Source organism: Pseudonaja textilis, chromosome 1, assembly GCF_049901715.1.
Source record: "Pseudonaja textilis isolate UNSWEBS1 chromosome 1, rPseTex1.2, whole genome shotgun sequence".
NCBI classification, from domain to species: domain Eukaryota; kingdom Metazoa; phylum Chordata; class Lepidosauria; order Squamata; family Elapidae; genus Pseudonaja; species Pseudonaja textilis.
In genome coordinates, this window is record NC_141990.1 from 268,374,219 (window position 1) to 268,391,913 (window position 17,695).

At 37.7% G+C, this 17,695-nt stretch overlaps 1 protein-coding gene across 4 annotated transcripts in view; it reads left to right on the forward strand.

Annotated features, from left to right (window-relative positions):
• Nucleotides 1-17,695, forward strand: part of RGS6 (regulator of G protein signaling 6) — a 224,125-nt gene that overhangs the window by 12,901 nt on the left and 193,529 nt on the right. For 3 of the 4 annotated variants that reach the window (XM_087921736.1, XM_026709036.2, XM_087921737.1), the window contains exon 2: nt 856-956. In XM_087921736.1, coding sequence (XP_087777862.1) covers nt 882-956 — 75 coding nt within the window. In that variant the 5' untranslated portion in view covers nt 856-881. Of the gene's footprint in view, nt 1-855; nt 957-12,132; nt 12,199-17,695 lie in introns of those variants that run through there. The other variant, XM_087921738.1, reaches the window with a different exon arrangement.

Below are 17,695 nucleotides of genomic sequence, written 5' to 3' on the forward strand. Positions count from 1 at the left end.
CCATAGATTTCTGACTAAAATGGTTAAATATTCGTGAGGTACAAGAAATTAGCAGGCTGCATATACAGAAAAGAGAAGTTCTTGAGTTCTTTCCCAAGCTGCTTTCTACAGAGTTTCTCTTTTTGCTTTAATTTTATCTCGGAGAATAAAATAAATGCTAAAAAGAGAGTTAGGGTTAAGTGTCTTCTCCTTCCAAAAAGTTGACAGTCATGGCCACTTCTTCGCGATTCTTGCACTTTCTGTTCTTTCTATTGCTTTGATTTGTAGTCGACCATGGGATACAAAGATGTGCTGAGGCTATGGCTACTTTTACAACTTTTGCTGTTCACCAAATCAGCATGCTTTGTCTGCCATTATGGATGTTCGCTCACCTCCAGAACAAGAGAGTATGCTAGAATATCCACTCGTTGTATATCCACTGAGTAATTTTTTTTTTGCTTCTTCCACCAAGTTGTCCCTTGATCTTCACAGAGTTCTGATAGCATCCACAATAGCAGAATTCTTATGAAAAATCCCAGGGAACAGCCTGGATATGGACTTGATTTTCTTGTAACTAAAAGATGTCCAGGAATTTTTTAAAAAGAAAAAAAAACTATATTGCAACAGAGTCCACCAACTTATTATTGTTTGGGTAGAATATAACAAAATGATTACAACTGGGTTGTCAATCAGAGCAATCAAATCCTTTCAGGCATCATATAATAGAATATGTTGACAAAGCACATTTATTTCAGGAGTAAGCCAGGTGAGCACATTTTATTTTGAAGAGCCTGCTATATCTGTGCATTTGGTTTTGGGATTCTTTCTACAGGCTGCTTTTCTTACTACTATTTCATACTATTCTCTCCTTTGCAGCCTGGTTGAGAAGAGTTGCATTCATCATGGCCCAAGGATCCAGTGACATGGATATTGGGGAGCAAGAGGACAGTTCTTCAAATATGATTGTTTACCGAAAGGTAAGAAGCTAAAGCGTCATTCATAACTTCTATGCTGGCTTCTGAACTAGATAAGGAGCTATTAACTCTTTAAAAACCTGTACGTTAATACATGTGGTCCTCAACTTATGACAACGATTGGTCCTGGGATTGCTGTTGCAAAGTGGTGGTGCAGTCATAAAGTGCAATGCAATGAAAGGTGAGGTAGTAGTCCCAGTTGTTGTCATAACCCCAAGACACGTGTCATTAAGCAGAAAGTGGAGGAAGTCCCATGTACAGAGCTGCAGTGATATAGTGGTTAGAGTATCAGTACTGCAGGCTACTTCTGCTGACTGCCAGCTACCAGCAGTTTGGCAGTTCAGGTCTTACCAGGCTCAAGGTTGGCTCAGCCTTCCATCCTTCCGAGGTCAGTAAAATGAGGACCCAGATTGTTGGGGGCAATAGGCTGACTCTGCAAACTGCTTAGAGAGGACTGTGAAGCACTATGAAGCGGTATATAAGACTAAGTGCTGTACTGACCCAGAAATTTAAGGACTGGCTGTTGAGTGCCATCATAATTTTATGCAGTTGCTGAATGAATAGTTATAACTGGAGTACATCTGTATTTTGCTTTGGTTTATTGGCCAATCTTTAATTAGCCAGCTAAAAGATTTGTCAGAAAGGTAAAGTATACCACCAAAATTTAATCTTTTTTTAAAAAAAAATACTCTAGCAACAACAGTACCTTGCTTTGTTTTCAAGTAAGAAAGGAAATATGTGAACCCTGTCTCCGTGAAAGCTCCATAGTACAGCTTCAACAAAGATGGCTTTTCCCAGAATCACCAGAAATCTAAAACCAAATGGAGATCCACTGTCTTACAGTCTTCTCATGGGGAGCCACTGTATGGAGCACTTGGGGGCTCCCCTAGACCTCTTCTGGAGCGGAATTCAAATGCAACAATCCATTCACCAGCTCCTCTTTCTACCAAAGTAGTTTCCATTCCACCCTGGAATCCAGTACACTGATCTCTTCAGTAATAGTGTACAACTATAAAAATGAAATTTGGGAATAGGGAACAAAGAGAGCCAGTCTGGTATTGTGGTTAAGAGGCTGGCCTAGAAAGCAGGAAGCAGTGAGTTCTAGTCCTGCCTTACAGGATTGTAGCTATATGGAAAATAAGAGGAGGAAGGAGTATTATATTTGTTTGATGCTTTGAGTACTATGAAGTAGTAAAAGTGGAATTAAAAATCTAATAAATAAACAATCAACAAATTATGCTTCTTTGGAGCATGTTCATCCAAATGGTTGGAAATAGAAATTGCAGTTGAGTCTTCAGTTATTGGATTCAAATGTTATTTACTTAAAATTGATTCAAATGTTATTTACTTAAAATACAGCATGGTTCCATATATAATTAATTGGTTCCACCTTACCTTGAAAAATGAATTAATCATAACCTCCATACTGTAACAAACCTTGTTGTGTTAAAAAATGCATTAGGAACAGTTTGAGAATTTCTTTAGCCCTTTTTCTTCTTTATCTGCCCCACATTTGCCCTGGCTGGTCTTGGTCAACTTTTCAAGGCCTCCATGTATGTTCAACTTTGGATTCCCAAAGTGAGTCCTAGAGCAGGAGTCTCCAACCTTGGCAACCTTAAGACTTGTGGACTTCAACTCCCAGAATTCCTAAGCTAAGCTGGCTGAGGAATTCTGGGAATTGAAGTCCACAAGTCTTTAAGTTGCCAAGGTTGGAGACCACTGTCCTAGAGAGCATGTTTAGTATTTGTTAGGTCCTGTGCCCTAGCATTTAAAATCCTTGCTTACATAAGAATATCTGTGCCTCATAGTTGCTCTTAGAAAATACAAAATGATTAATGGCTGATATCACAGGCTCTGTTTATATGGTCACCTGCCTGAGAAAAGTTGAAGATAAACTGGGGTGAGTGAGTATTGCCAAAGGCTATCATAGTTGCTAGGCACAACATACGTTTACTTTCTGCTTACACACCCATAGTAACCATGTTGGGAACAGTAAATAAATATTTCAGACGTGCTGGCCATTTATGAAAGACCAACCTCTTATATATTCCAGCAAACATGAAATGCCATGCTGGATTTCATCACTGATTTGAATTGAAATCTAGTACATCTGGAAGGGAACGGATAGAAGAAGGTTGATCCACTCAGTCAAGATGTTTCACTTGTATGATGCAAGATGAACGGAGGCTTATTGTACACAATTAATATCAGACAACCTCAAAAGCTAAACATTTGGGTTACATTCATATATTTAACTTTGGGTCTACCTCTAGAATTATGATTCCATAAAGTTCTTGAATTGTTGTCAGACAATATATTAGTAAACTTTCAAGATAATAAATTAAGCATTGTGCTTGGATATTTATTCTGCTGTAGTTGTGTGCTTCTCTCTCTCTCTCAAGGCATATGCTGTTTTGGGACAAATTTTAACTTGTCCTTAGCGGAGGGAGGATGATTAGAGTATGTTGTTTTGAAGGCAACAATATATAATTGTTTTGCTTTATTTTCTTATTTCCTACTTTTTAAAAGCCCCTTTAAAGCTGAATCCTGTAAAGTAAGGTAACATATGTAAAGATCAGTAACCTCAATATTATTAAAATATTACTTTCTAATAGGAGTAAAAACAGCAGCCCAGAGATTAACTACAGCACTGCAAACTCTATCATATCACTTTTGATTATGATCTTAGCTCCACTAGGTAGGCTGGACCACAGAATCAATTCCATAAAAAGGCTAAAAGTATTTTTTATTGAGACTGGTTTGTTGCATGTTTGGTTAAACTGTACCTCGCCCTAAGCTGAATGGAATAAAAACATTCTTAATATTCATTTATAGCAGAGGTGGTATTCAGCAGGTTCTGACCAGTTCTGGAGAACCGGTATTGGAAAATTTGAGTAGTTCTGAAAACTACCTCTGACTAGCCCCACCGCCATCTATTCTCTGCCTCCCGAGTCCCAGCTGGCTGGTTGGGTCTTCTTTTGTTGTCCTGCACAGGAGAACGGAGCTGGAAAGCAGGTTAGTAGGGTGGGAAGGGAATGGGGATTTTACAGTATCCTTCCCCTGCCACACCCATCAAGCCACGCCCACAGAACCAGTATCCCACCACTGATTTATAGTCTATCAATGAAGATATGTGTCAGAATATGGTCTTCATTCCAGGGACACTGAGTTGCCTTGGGTGGATATTGCTGTGCCTTTTCTGGGAGTTCTAAAAACAGACATGCTGAGAAAAAGCTACTGACCTGTAAAATAAGCTTAAATTGAGATGCATTAGGTTGATGAGTGTCCCCAAGGGATTTCAAGCGGGAGTGTTTCTGAGTGGAAAATGAAGGAAGTACAGAATATGTTTTTTCTCCATTACCTATTCCATTTTAAATCTTTCCCCCTGCCCCACCCCCCAACATTCACTGAATACTTCATAAGGCAGGCAACCTTTAAGTATCTATGGATTTGTCCATATGATTTGAAACAAGCACCTTCAAGCAAAAATAATGGAAATGGCATTATTATAAAGGCTGTAAGTGGAGATACTGGTATAACTCCTTGCTTGAAATATTGAAAGAGAACAGGCTATTATTATGGATCCAAAGTGAAGGTCCATCTATAAATACATCTCACTGAATTCAACAGAAAAGGGGTGGTCTTTCTTAAAGAGGTATAGGAAATCAGATAGCACAGCACACCTTCCTTAAAATCCATGAGATACCTACAATTGCATCTTTGGACTCCTCCTGAAATTTCCCCCAAGTTTTCCCTGGATAAACTGGATGAATGATTCAGTTTCATTTTTCTTCCCTCCATATTTCCTCCCATATTTTAAACAAACATAATTTCTATCATTTTACTTTTTATTTTGTTCTTTTAATCAGGGGTGGGATTCTACCGGTTTGCACCTATTCGCTAGAACCGGTTGTTAACCTTCTAAGCAGTTTGGAGAACCGGTTGTTAGAAGAAATTACTGGCCTAATCCTGTAAGGAAGGCAGGAAGGAAACATCCTGGTGTTGCTTATAGAAACTGCCTCTCCGTTAACCCTTATTACATTCTTGGCAGGACTAGACTTCCTATCTCAGGAACTTCTCTGGAGTTTTTTTTCCCTCCTTTGCTGGTACTTTGCTTGTGTGGAGTGACTGTTCAAAGTTATAATGGCACTGAAAAAAGTGACTTATGACTGTTTTTCACACTTGCAACTGTTGTAGCATCCCCACAGTCATGAGAGGTGAGGAGATGCGTGCTTCGATGTGAGTGATAATGAGTTGGCCACACCCAGCCAGTCACATGACCACCAAGCCACGCCCACCAACTAAGCCAGTTGTAAAAAAAAAATTGAATTCCACCCCTTCTTTTAACTGCTTTTATTGTAAATCACATCCCTGTACAACTGAGTAGGAAACATAGGGCTGCATTAAGGAAATAATTATTTACAACTATGTATGTATGCATTGGCTTGTGCTACCCAATAATTATTGTTGAAAATAGACAGCTGAAGGGGAATTAGAGTAAGTGCTCAGGGATATGCAATGAAAAAAAATTCTTGCCTTTCCCCCCTGAAGCTGTTTTAGTTTGTTTTTTCTAAAAAAATATGGGAAAATTGAAACAAAAGAAAGAAGATGAAAGCTTTCATTATTTTCTTTTAGAATAATGAATGGCACAGGCTGCTCATATATTTCAATATATTTACTTTACATGCCTTGCATACTTAGGACTAATGAGTATAATAGAAAAGCTCCTCTTAATTTGAGCAAACAATTTTCATAATCCAAACTCTATTAATAAGATGAACATGAAGTTTCAGCTGCACAAAGACAGAATCTGTTGATAAAAGCATTAGTTTTATTTTAAAAAAGATTCCTAAATTGTCTGTAACTGAAGGCAAAACACACTGTACATGTAATACATATTGTCCCCATTCTTGTTTTCTTAATTCTTTAAAAAAATATCCTTGAAGGCCAGAATACATAACTCTGTATTTATGGAAAAATGAGAAGTTCTATTACCATCTATGGGAAGCAATATATTAAAATATTTTAAAATTTGATTCATTTAGAAAAGAAAATTATCTGAATAAATTACACTTAACATTTAATAAGAGTAACAGCCATCGGAACCTATTAGTAAATCAAGTATACACATTGGAATTTGTGTTCTTAAAGTCAAGCAAAGTCAACTTAGATCAAAGAAGAATGTGAAAGAAATGTTATACTATTTTAGTTTCCCTCAATTTGTTTAGGGAAAAAAATGATCTGGCCATAAAATTTCTAGAATTTTTAAAACTTTAGGGGTAAGGAGCTGCAAATTATAGCAGATGACTGCACCTGTTGAACTGTGGCTGAACTGAAAAAGCTGGCTAGGGTTTGGAAAACCAGGACTATGGCTAGACTGGGAAATTAAAGCAGAAAATTTCTGAGAACAAGGCAATAGCAAAGCATTTCTCTATTGCTAAGAAGTTAAGTGTGTCTGGAGAATGACTTTCCTTTATCCTTTTTAATAAATTAAAAAATACAGTACTGTATCAGAGCTTTGGAAACTCTGTCATCTCTCCACAAGGAGCTTTGTAATAAAAAGGAAGTTTATCACTTCATTTATAATTCTTCTGATAGATAATATAATGAAAAGGAATTTGAGTTAAATGATAATTGGGTGATACTGCTTAAAGCAATGTAGCATTCAGGATTTCCAGCCAGCATGATTGGAAATTCTCAGAGTTGTAATTAAAGATATCTGAAGAACACCAAGGAGAAGGTCAAATTCAGCAGTACATTAAATGCATTACTTTTATGCTTCCACCAAACTCTCAATATGACGTTTTGAATTCTATCCTGGCCCATTTTTATTTCAAAATATTTTTAGTTTGCTGATTAATGGAGCTGTAAGAGCAGGACACAAGAATAAAACTTCAATTTAAATTATAGAAAAAAACAGAACAGCATAAAAAATTCAGCATGCTGCAGCAAAATAAATTATATCATCATACAGTCAATTCAGCTATTCCATAATAAACAGCACGGGTGAATGATCATGTCTTCAGCTGTTAGCAGAATGAAATCAAAGTTGACAGCCTTCTATGTGCCGGATAGGAAAAAAGTCGTGATGGAAGAAGACATCTGTCTGGTCATTTCCACAAAGTCTTCAAAAACACTTTGGGTATATCAAGATGGAATTTGAGACAGGAAAATGGCACAGACTTTGGAATGAGACATAACTATGAAAATATGTGGAAAATCATTACTCATTAGGAAATAGTATGATCATGTTCATAAATAGTCTCATCTATAAAGTGTGTTCTGCACTTTATGTTAATTTATATTAAAAAAGCAAATAAATCAAAAGTGCTTTGAAAATCAACTGATTTCAGATTAGTTCAGTTTTAGCCAGAAGGAAAAATATCAGAAATATATCATTAGGATACAAGGAACACATCATCTTTTCATATGGTCTCGTTTGGAAGTTGATCATGCTGACTTGGATAAGTTTACACTGCACTGCAGACATTGAGCATGAATTAAATCTTCCAACTTGCATAATAGTAGCAAATCTTTCAGAGAAATCTTGTGTTCATAACACTGCTAATATTTTTGAAAGGGTTTAAAATTTCAAGGCTTAAGATTTCCTGGACACAAGTTTTATGACTTTGGGCTAATAATTTTTAAATAGCTTTGGGGAGAGTATATTAAGCAGTAAGCTTTGCTATAGAAGTCAAGGATGAATGACTAAGGCCATTTGGTTAACCTATGGTTTGAAACATATTTTTCCTAGGAATAGCTTTTTTCTCTATCATTACATATTCTAATTAATCCTGGGATGCAGTCCAAAGTAGTGCTTTTTAGTTTAGCTCAGTGCTCTGTATATAAATCTCAAATGACTGCTGACAAAACTGATGTTAAATAAAAATCGATGAGCATTTTGTTCTTGTGTTTTTCAAGATGAACTATTTAAAAGAAAACTGAGATACTTGATATGAAGAGGCTCAAATAAATGTTTGGCCTAATGGTTTAAATGAGCAAATTGCCTCCAAGGGCACCTCTTGAGTGGAGGGCATTTATTGATATTTCCCTCCTTTTCAGATCCTTCCCAGAATCTCACCTGTATTGACAGATCCAGATTTTAATTCAAACTGATTCATTCTGTACTTGCCTTAACATGGAGAAAGAATCTCTTCTCACTTATTGTCTTTTCCTATCTTGAGGTCAATGCCTTTGAGGAATGAGAATTCAAGAAGATCAGGGCTTTGGAGGGGCCTCTACCTAAATCTTGGTGAGATGGAACCCTGCTATATCTCAAATAAGGGGAGAACTGTGCAATAAATGTACCACTTTAAATCCTTTATTTGGATTAGCCAAGCCAGTTATATGACTTTTCTGAATAACATTGTACCTTCTCCTAAAACATCTAATAAGGTAACCCAATGTTGACAGCCCTGAATGAATTAAAATCCAATTTAAAAAAATATCCTCCATTGTATATATTTAATATAGTAATGACAGTGGTATTAGCTTGTTTTTACCAATTATACCATTCAATACATAAAAGTATTTATATGATATTAGATAAAAGGAAGCAGCAGCAGCAATGGAAACCTGGTTAAAAGTAACCAAGTGGTAGGCCCACATTATCTCGTTCCATTGTGCACAAAAAATCATGAGCTGTTCAAGTAAGTAATACGCAATTAAATAAGTTAGACTGACCGACGATACTAATTTTATTTGAAAAGTTCTATGTTGCTTTCTTTTGTTTTTTTTTAATTTTTCTTCCTCATCCCCCCAAATTTTTTCTGTGTCTAAAGTTTGGACTTTAAAAAGGAAACTTCTCATTAAAATCTTTCCCACATGCAAGTTCTCACCATTACGCAGTGCTCATTCTGGTCTTGGATTTCTGCTTCAAAATACAGTTTGTTAAGTTATGGACTTTAGGCAGGGAGATGCAAAAAAGCCCATCCATTTTTGTTTCATAGAGCTGGAGAGAAGGGAGAACTTTAGTAGAAAATCTGAAAGCGTCAGCAACACAGATCCATCAGGAACTAAACTAGTGATAATCTGTTGTAAGAAAGCCAAAAACAAAACAATACAAAAACCCAACCTCCCCCCAAAGAGTCATTATGAACTTTATTGACTTATAGAAAGGCCTTTGATTGTGTCAGTCACATCAAGATGTAGATCGCTGGAGAAGACTTGCTGGGAATAGTAGAAGGAAAGAATAGAAGAGGATGACCAACAGCAAGGTAGAACAGAGATGAGTCCCCCATTGTAAGACCAGGTTAGAAACGGATTGTTATGGAGAAACTTTATCTACATGTTCACTAAGAGTCAACAGCAAAGTGATGGCATATAATAACTCAATATTGACCTTTACAGTGTGAGAATATAAATAAATATCCCATCTAATTACTATATTCCTTGGGCTGGTTTCTATATGTGTAACAAGAATTATTTGTTGTATTGTAATTTGTTCTGATTTTTTTCATCTAGACACAATGATTCAAGGCTATTCAGTACTCTAGATCAGTGGTTCCCAAAGTGGGCGGTACTGCCCCCTGAGGGGGGGGCGGTGGGATGCCTTAGGGGGACACTAAGAGGTGGCAGGGGGGCGCTGGAGGTGAGCAGCAGGGCACAATTCAGGGGTGAGAAAAAATCCCGCCGCCGCCGCGTTGGAGGCAAGGCCCTGCAGGATTATCCCATTGACTTGGACACTCTGGTGCAAGGAGCTCCGCCCTGGACGCAATGTTGGGAAAGGAGACCAAAGCCAGAGTGGCTTTGCTCTCCTTTTCAAACATCCCACTGCCGTTGCGTTCCACCCCATTGAGCCCCTTGCACCGGAGGCACCTGCCCAAGCAAGTCCAAATGGACCGGTGGATAAAGTCAATGGGGTGAGCCTGAGAGAGGGAAAGAGAGAGGAAAGAGAGAGAGAGAGGAAAAGAGAGAAGGAAGAAGAGAAAGAGAAAAGGGAAACAAATAAAAAGGGACAAAGAAAGAGAGGGAATGGAAGGAAGGGACAGAAAGAAAAAGAAAGAAAGAAAAAGGGATAAAGAAAGAGGGGGGGATGGAAGGAAGGGACAGAAAGGAAAAGAAAGAAGGAGGGAGGGAGGAGAAAGATAATAAGGTATCTATTCTAGTCCAATCACCTGTTCCAGCAGGATTAGAAGGGAGTGTGTGTGTGTGTGTGTGTGTGTGTGTGTGTTCTCCTTGTAATTTACCAATACATTTTGGTTTTGCCTTCTCCAGAATTGGCACTGTAATACATTAGGGAAAAGTAGTTTTTTAGGGTGGAGATCTGGTCCAATGGATCCTGTTTAAAGCCTCAACAAAATGTGAGAGCTTCCTGATAGTCTTGGTCATGTTTTGTCCACAAAACCTTTAATTAATAGAAGCCAAAGATGTTTCAGTGTGCTGGCAAAGATTATGGCAAAGTTGTCTCAATGTAGAAAAGGGCCTCTAAACTAGGCCTCGTTTCAATCTGATGCATCAGGTCTCTCTCTCTCTCTCTCTCCTTTTCTTCCCCTCCCCCCCTCCATCCCTCCAACCCCCCTTTCTTTGAGGATGAGTTCGTAGCACCAAAGGGGTGGTGGACTGAAAAAGTTTGGGAACCACTGCTCTAGATTGTAAAATAGGGAATATGTACTACTTAAAACACAAAGTCTGCTCTTTTATTGATCCTTTGGAGTTTCACTACTGAAACTCCTTGATCTGTTGGAGTTTCACTACTGAGTATTAAGTATTTATATTATTGTTTTTTAAAAAAGTCTGTTGAGTATTGTAACTGTTGGAAATTGCTTGTTTTTATGGTTTGGTGAATTTCTAAATAATGAAAAGTATGAGGAAAAGATTTAGGTTGAAGAGAGGAAGGGGTTGTTTTGACTTCGTCAAGTAACTGTGAGTTTTATTTGCCCACTAGGAATTATGGGAGTTCAGAAGAGTTCAGATTAGGAATGAATGAAATAAAGAACTCACACCTGATGAACTCATGGATTGTGCAGCCTAGATATGGTGTCCATTTAATGTAGTGGTTCCCAAACTTTTTCAGTCCACCGCTCCCTTGGTGCTACAAACTCATCCTCAATGCCCCCCACCCAAGGGCACGATTCAAATTTCTGTGGGCGTGGCCTAATTTGAGAGTGTGGTTTGCTGGTAATGTGATTGGGTGGGTGTGGCTTGCTGGTCATGTGACTGGTGGCGTGGCTTGCTGGTCACGTGACTGGGTGAGTGTAGTTTGGTGACTGGCAAACCAAATACAAGTGGTCCTCACTTAATGGCCGGTTTCTTACCAAGTGTTCTAATTTATGACTGGTCTCCCCAGAACTACTTGACCTGTTTTGGGAGTTTTGACAGCCATGCACATACTTATACACACACTCCCTTCCAACCCTGCTGGAGCAGGTCATTGGACTAGAATCGGCAAAGCATCTCCAATTAGATTCTAGTAGTGAATAAAATCTAATCAGAGATGCTTTACCAATTCTTGTTGATTTGTTTTATTTGTATTTCTTTATTTTATGTTGCTGAATTGCATTGACATGTGTGTCCCTTCTTGTGCACAACCCAGAAGCTTTTGTGATTCTTTGCAGCAAAAATTACCAACCTCTGGCTTTGCTCTACTTTTCAAACGTGCCGGCACTGCCGCGTTCTAGGTGCCGGCCCTGCAGGTCCACCCCATCGAGCCTGCTGCACTGGAGGGACCTGCCCAAGCAAGTCCGAGCAGAGCGGTGCACCAAATCAATGGGGTGAGCCTGAAAGAGGGAAAGAGAGAGAGAGAAAAGAGAGAGAGAAAAAGAAAGAGAAAAGGGAAAGAAAGAAAAAGGGACAAAGAAAGGGGGGGATGGAGGGATGGAGGGGGAGGGGAAGAGAGGGATAGAGAGAAAGAGAGAGAGACCTGATGCATCAGATTGAAATGAGGCCTAGTTTAGAGGCCCTTTTCCACATTGAATCAACTTTGCCAGCATCTTTGCCAGCACATTGAAACATCTTTGGCTTCTATTAATTAAAGGTTTTGTGGACGAAACATGGCCAAGACTTTCAGGAAGCTCTCACATTTTGTTGAGGCTTTAAACAAATGGTTCTATGATCAGTTAGGTTCCATCTTTAAGAGTTGAGAACCAGGGCATGAACTCTCAATGATTATTAGGATGGAAAATGATAAATTGTATCTTGTATAACTAATAATGTTTTTCCCCAGCTATGTGCTCTCTAGGTGCGATGAAAACTACAATTTTCACTGGTCTCCCTGGCTGGGAATATTGTGCTTTTGTGGGACCAGGTAAAATAACATAATAAAGTATTTATTACATTTATAAGACTGCCCATCCCAAGTGCATGATCCTGGGAGGCTAACAATTAAAAAGGGAATTAAAAACAGTAAACAAAATTATAAACAACACAAATAGCACCCAAGAAACCAACTCTCAACAACCCTGATAATCATCTCAGCTTAGCCAAGAAACAGGCTCAATGATACCATCAAGGTCTCAGACTCAGTGGGAAAAGTCACTGAAATAAAATGAAAAAAAAAATTCTGTTTTTAAATTGAGTTGAGAGTTCAGGTGCAGATTTAAACCTTAAACAGGATTAAGCCTAACAGAGGATAAAATAATTACTACTTATTGTAGCATTGGCAATATAAGTTTAAGATTCAAGAACATCAGTAACCAACTACCGTTACCTCCGTTAACACGGAGGCATATTGAAATAATGGGATTCCTACCTATATTTGCAATGCAGGAAAAGGGCACCGTTGAAATCAGCCAAAATCAATTCTAATGTGTGATGAATTTTATTCTGATGGCTTTGTTTGAAAGAGGATTCCCAGTTCATAAACTGGTTAATTGAATGACTGGTAAAATGTAGAACTGCATAAGTAAGGACAGCCACCACTACCTTATCATATGGATAGAAAAATGATTATCTTCAGGTGTTTTTGGTCTGCTTCATTAGTCTGTCCACAAAAAAGAAGATTTCAGCAGAAAAAGTGCAAATGAAAGTAAGGAAAAAAAAACAATTAACATTTGAATTCCTAAGTATTAATTTTCTTTCTTAACATAAAATAATTTCTGAAAACCTTTTAATAAAGTTTTGCTATCAAATGAAGAGGAACAACTTTCCATTCTTTCTGTGCCACTGTTTCCCCCCATTTCTTCTTGCTTTCTTCTCTTTTTAAAAGACTGATTCTGTTTTAATGTGTTTTTTTTTTTTAAGTATGACCTACAGGCCTTTCTAATTCAGATTATTTATAAGTGTATAAGTAGAGAAGAGTCTATTATGTTTATACTGCAGAAGGTGTGCATGGATTATGGAAACATTGAGTAAGGAGATTGCAGGGTTTAAGTGGAAATAGTTGAGATTAATGGTGTGTATCTGGGGTATTGTTACCAGCCATTTGAATGAGCTCAGTAATCCTTAAATCACTGTTATTTGTATGTCATTCTACATTAGTTGTACTTTGCTTTTCATTTCTTTTTAACAGTTTCAGTGCATTCCTTTGCAGCTGGACTCTTCCAGAAGAGTCAAACTGCTTGATTGTAGTTATCAAAAATCTTACCCAGAATAGACGTTGGCTCTTTTGTTTCAACTATAATTAATATGAAGTTTGAAGAGCTAGAAGAGGTAATATAATCCACTGTTATTTTTATTATGGGCTCAAAAACTAGTTGAATGTTGAATGTTCTCTATCATTTATTCACCAATTCTATCCAAAAACAGTAGATAATATATTTGGGTATCTCTCTGTGTGTATTTGGACCTCTCTCCGTGTGTGTGTGTGTGTGCGTGTGTGCGCATGTGCATATGAGAGCGGGGAGCAGGGAAGAATGGTTGGGAAATATTAGAAATTAGATACATTTACTGTTTTCAGTCCACATATTAAAAGGATCATTAATGTGTGCAAGTTAAAAATGAGTTAGAGAAAGACTCATAAAACTTTTAAACAAATATGAAGGCAGTTTGTCAAAATGTATCTTTTAATTTAGAATGCAACTGTACCTTGAAAAATCAATGAACATATCTGATAAACAATGTGAATAACTGACTTCCATTTGGTGCATTTAATGTTATTGTTCTCAGCAGAGATTGGAGAAAGCATCTATTACAACATTGTGCAAATGCTTCTTGAAATGTTAAATAGTTCCTCCATTCCAATCACAGCAGATAACAGAACTTGGCAAAAATATATTAATGGCTACATTAGTTAATTACATATATACATGTGTGTGTGGTTTAAGAAACATTATCCTGAAACTTGTACTAGCAAGATACAACATAGTTGAGTGAGAATATTGTTTCAAACTCAGAGCACTTTTGATATGATCAGAACAGTCTATTTCAAAGGGCTGGTGGGTGATTTGAATGGCTGATTTCATATCTGAAATTGAACAGTTTAAATTCTAAATATTTTGCGCATCAGTATTTGATACAATTTTAATCCTTTTTTTAGTATTTTGAAAGTATTCTGCTCAGAAATTTAGATCCTAAAATTGCTCATCCTTCTAACACTAGCGCTGCCTTCCAAATTATGAAAGTGATATGTTGGTAAAGTGGGGAGATCGTTTCCCCATCTTTGTCCAGTCTTCATGTAGTCAAAAGCCCTGTCCATGTTGCACAAAATTTTCCACAGAGTAAAGATAACATGAAAAGGATTGTGATGATACCCAGAATTTACCTTCAGTATCTTAATTACTTGCGGTCTTGAGTTTCCTTAAGGTTTATTAATGCAGGATCTTTAAACTGAAGGAGAGATTGAATTAATATGTAACCAACAGAATGTACTTTCTTTTCCATTATGCCTTCAACTTAGTAAATCTCTGGCACTGCGTCAGTAGAATCAATAAAAGTTAAATGATCTTTGTGCCAGTAAGTTTTTTTTGTTTCTTTGCTAAATGGTTGCAGTTTTAATTTGGAGGCTTCTTTTAAATGCATATTGCATGCAATTTTCTTGGTTTTCTACTACTCTGCTGCATGGATATTTAATGAAATACAGTGATTTGGGAACTGTACCAGAACCTATTGAAAAATATAATTTGAACTTTTCTTTCTTTATGGCTTTCCATATATAAAATTGTCCACCTGTCTGCTGCTTGCAAAAATTACCAAAGAAGCCTAGACCTTTAGCTAACTTTTAACTGTTTGGTAAATGAAAGGAGCTTGCATCAAACATGCCTTGATATTATATAAAAGATGGTACTAGATAGCATGGCAGAGAAATAGGTGGCACAAAAACTTGGGAGAAGAGTTTTTATAATGTTCTGGCTCATCACATTCATTTTACTAATACAGCTTTTCTCCAACAGAATGAAGAGGCACCATTGCTGATTTAATAGTCAACAGACAATAGTTTAGTCATGCTGAGTGCTCTGAACTTGGCTTTCTTCTTGTAGACCAGGGGTGTCAAACTCAAAACCCACAGGTCATATCCGCCCTGCAGGGTGCTTAGATCTGGCCAATGGAGCTGCCCTGGAAACAGTGAAGGACTGGCTTGTGGTTCCTCTGCCAGCGAAAACAGAGTACGGGAGGGCTGTGCGTGACCCTACCGAGCTCCATTTTTGCGGCAGAGGGTTGCGGGAAGGCATCCCAGCTGAAAAAAGAGCTCAGGAATCCATTTTCACAGGCTGAGAGCTCAGGCCACCACAGGTGCCCTCCAACATGAGTGATGTCAAGCTGGCCATAGCCACCCCCCCCCCGAGGTCAAACACAACTCTGATGTGGCCCTCAGAGAAATTGAGTTTGACACCCCTGTTTCATTTCATTACCAGACTAGATATCATCATCAGTGCTCTAATATTAGGAGGGGGGAGGATGATTAGCTATTTTTATACAGCAAGTTGTCCTAACAGTTTTGTGTGGATTTGAGTAGAATGTGTTGATTTGGGATATGATTCTTTCTTTCTTTGATCGACATACTATTGTCTGGCCCTTAGCGCAGGGGTGGGATTCTACCAGTTCGCACCTATTCACTAGAACTGGTTGTTAACATTCTATGCAGTTGGGACAACCAGTTGTTAGAAGAAATCACTGGCCTAATCCTGTCAGGAAGGCAGGAAGGAAACATTCTGGTGTTGCTTATAGAAACTGCCTCTCCATTAACCCTTATTATATTCTTGGCAGGACTAGACTTCCTTTCTCAGGAACTTCTCTGGAGTTTTTTCCCTTCCTTTGCTGGTACTTTGCTTGTGTGGAGTGACCATTCAAAGTTACAATGGCACTGCAAAAAGTGACTTATGACCATTTTTCACACTTACGACTGTTGCAGCATCCCCACAGTCATGAGAGGCCAGGCGAGGAGATGCATGCCTTGATGTGAGTGATATTGAGTTGGCCACATCCAGCCAATAACCACCAAGCCATGTCCACCCAGTCACATGACCACCAAGCCACACCCACCACCTAAGCTATGGCCACAGAACTGGCTGTTAAAAAAATTGAATCCCACGCCTGCCTTAGGGTAGGGATTATATGCCAGCTCTGGCTTTTCCATGTATTGGTTAATGTGCTCAGGGATGTTTTGCTCTTTCTTAAACCATTCTTGTTCTTATTGAATGGTTGATAGATGGGGTTTCTTTATTTTTTTTAAAAAAAATTGTTTAATACATTCCAGTATATATTACAAAGGCTACTGAAAAATGTTCCCCTGATTTGGGACCTAGATGGAAAATTATATACTTTCTGTCTCAGAGAATTCAAAACAGAGGAGTTCTGAAGAAATAAAAAATAATAATAAATATGTGGGCTATCTGGGAATGCCTATCTAGCAAGGCTTTTTTTTTTTTTTTTGCCTTCTGTGATTTTCTGAATGATCTATTATTCTGAACAAGGTGTCAGGAGAAAATGAAGTAAGGTTCTTAAACAGGCTGCAGCTCAATGACTGAACATGTTTTTTACACTTGAAAGGCTCCTAAAACACGATTTCATATTTCACTAAGGTGATTGGTTTGTTCCATTCAAATGCCACCAAATAGGGAATAAAGCAGTCATTTGGAATCTGAGCAAATAAATTAGCAACAAAATCCAAGAGTTTGGAGTAAGGATAGAATATTTTATTTCTTCATGCAATTATACTTCAATTTCAGGAAGTTATTTATCCTGCCATAACGAAGCTGTAGCTGCGTCTATTAAAATGTTTTATTAAACCATTTATCATGTTTGAGAAGAAAAACGGTACACTGATTGAGGACTATTTCCAGAAGCTAAACAAAGACTTTTTATCTGTTTTTCTATACTGGAACTCATTAAAAAGTTAGATTTTGATGGATCATCTGTAATTATTAAGTTCTGTGCCAAAGCAAAACTTTTCAGAATATTTCACTTTAAAGGAAATTAATATTCTAGTTTATGAATGCAATACTGGTGGCAGCAATTATATTTGATCCTTCACAACAGTGTTTTTCAACCATGGCAGTTTAAAGTTGTATGGAGTTCAACTCTCAGAATTTCCCAACTGGGCTCGGGAATTCTGGGAGTTGAAGACACTGCACGTCTTCAAGTTCTAAAGTTGAGAAATGAGCACACATAAACAAAGAAAATTGTACAACACACAATTATTTCTGAACCTGACATGCCAGCAGGATTTTATTATAAGCTAAGTATGATGGTTTTATTTTTCCTATTGCTAAATATTAATGGTAAAGTTTCTGTTTTTAATGTAAAGTTTTGAGAATGCTTCAAATGGAAGTTTAAAATGATCTGGTATAGCTTCCCGTTAAATTGTTCTCCACAGCTTTGAGGACAGGATAATTGCTGTGTCTCCTTTTGTTCTGTTTTGATTTTCT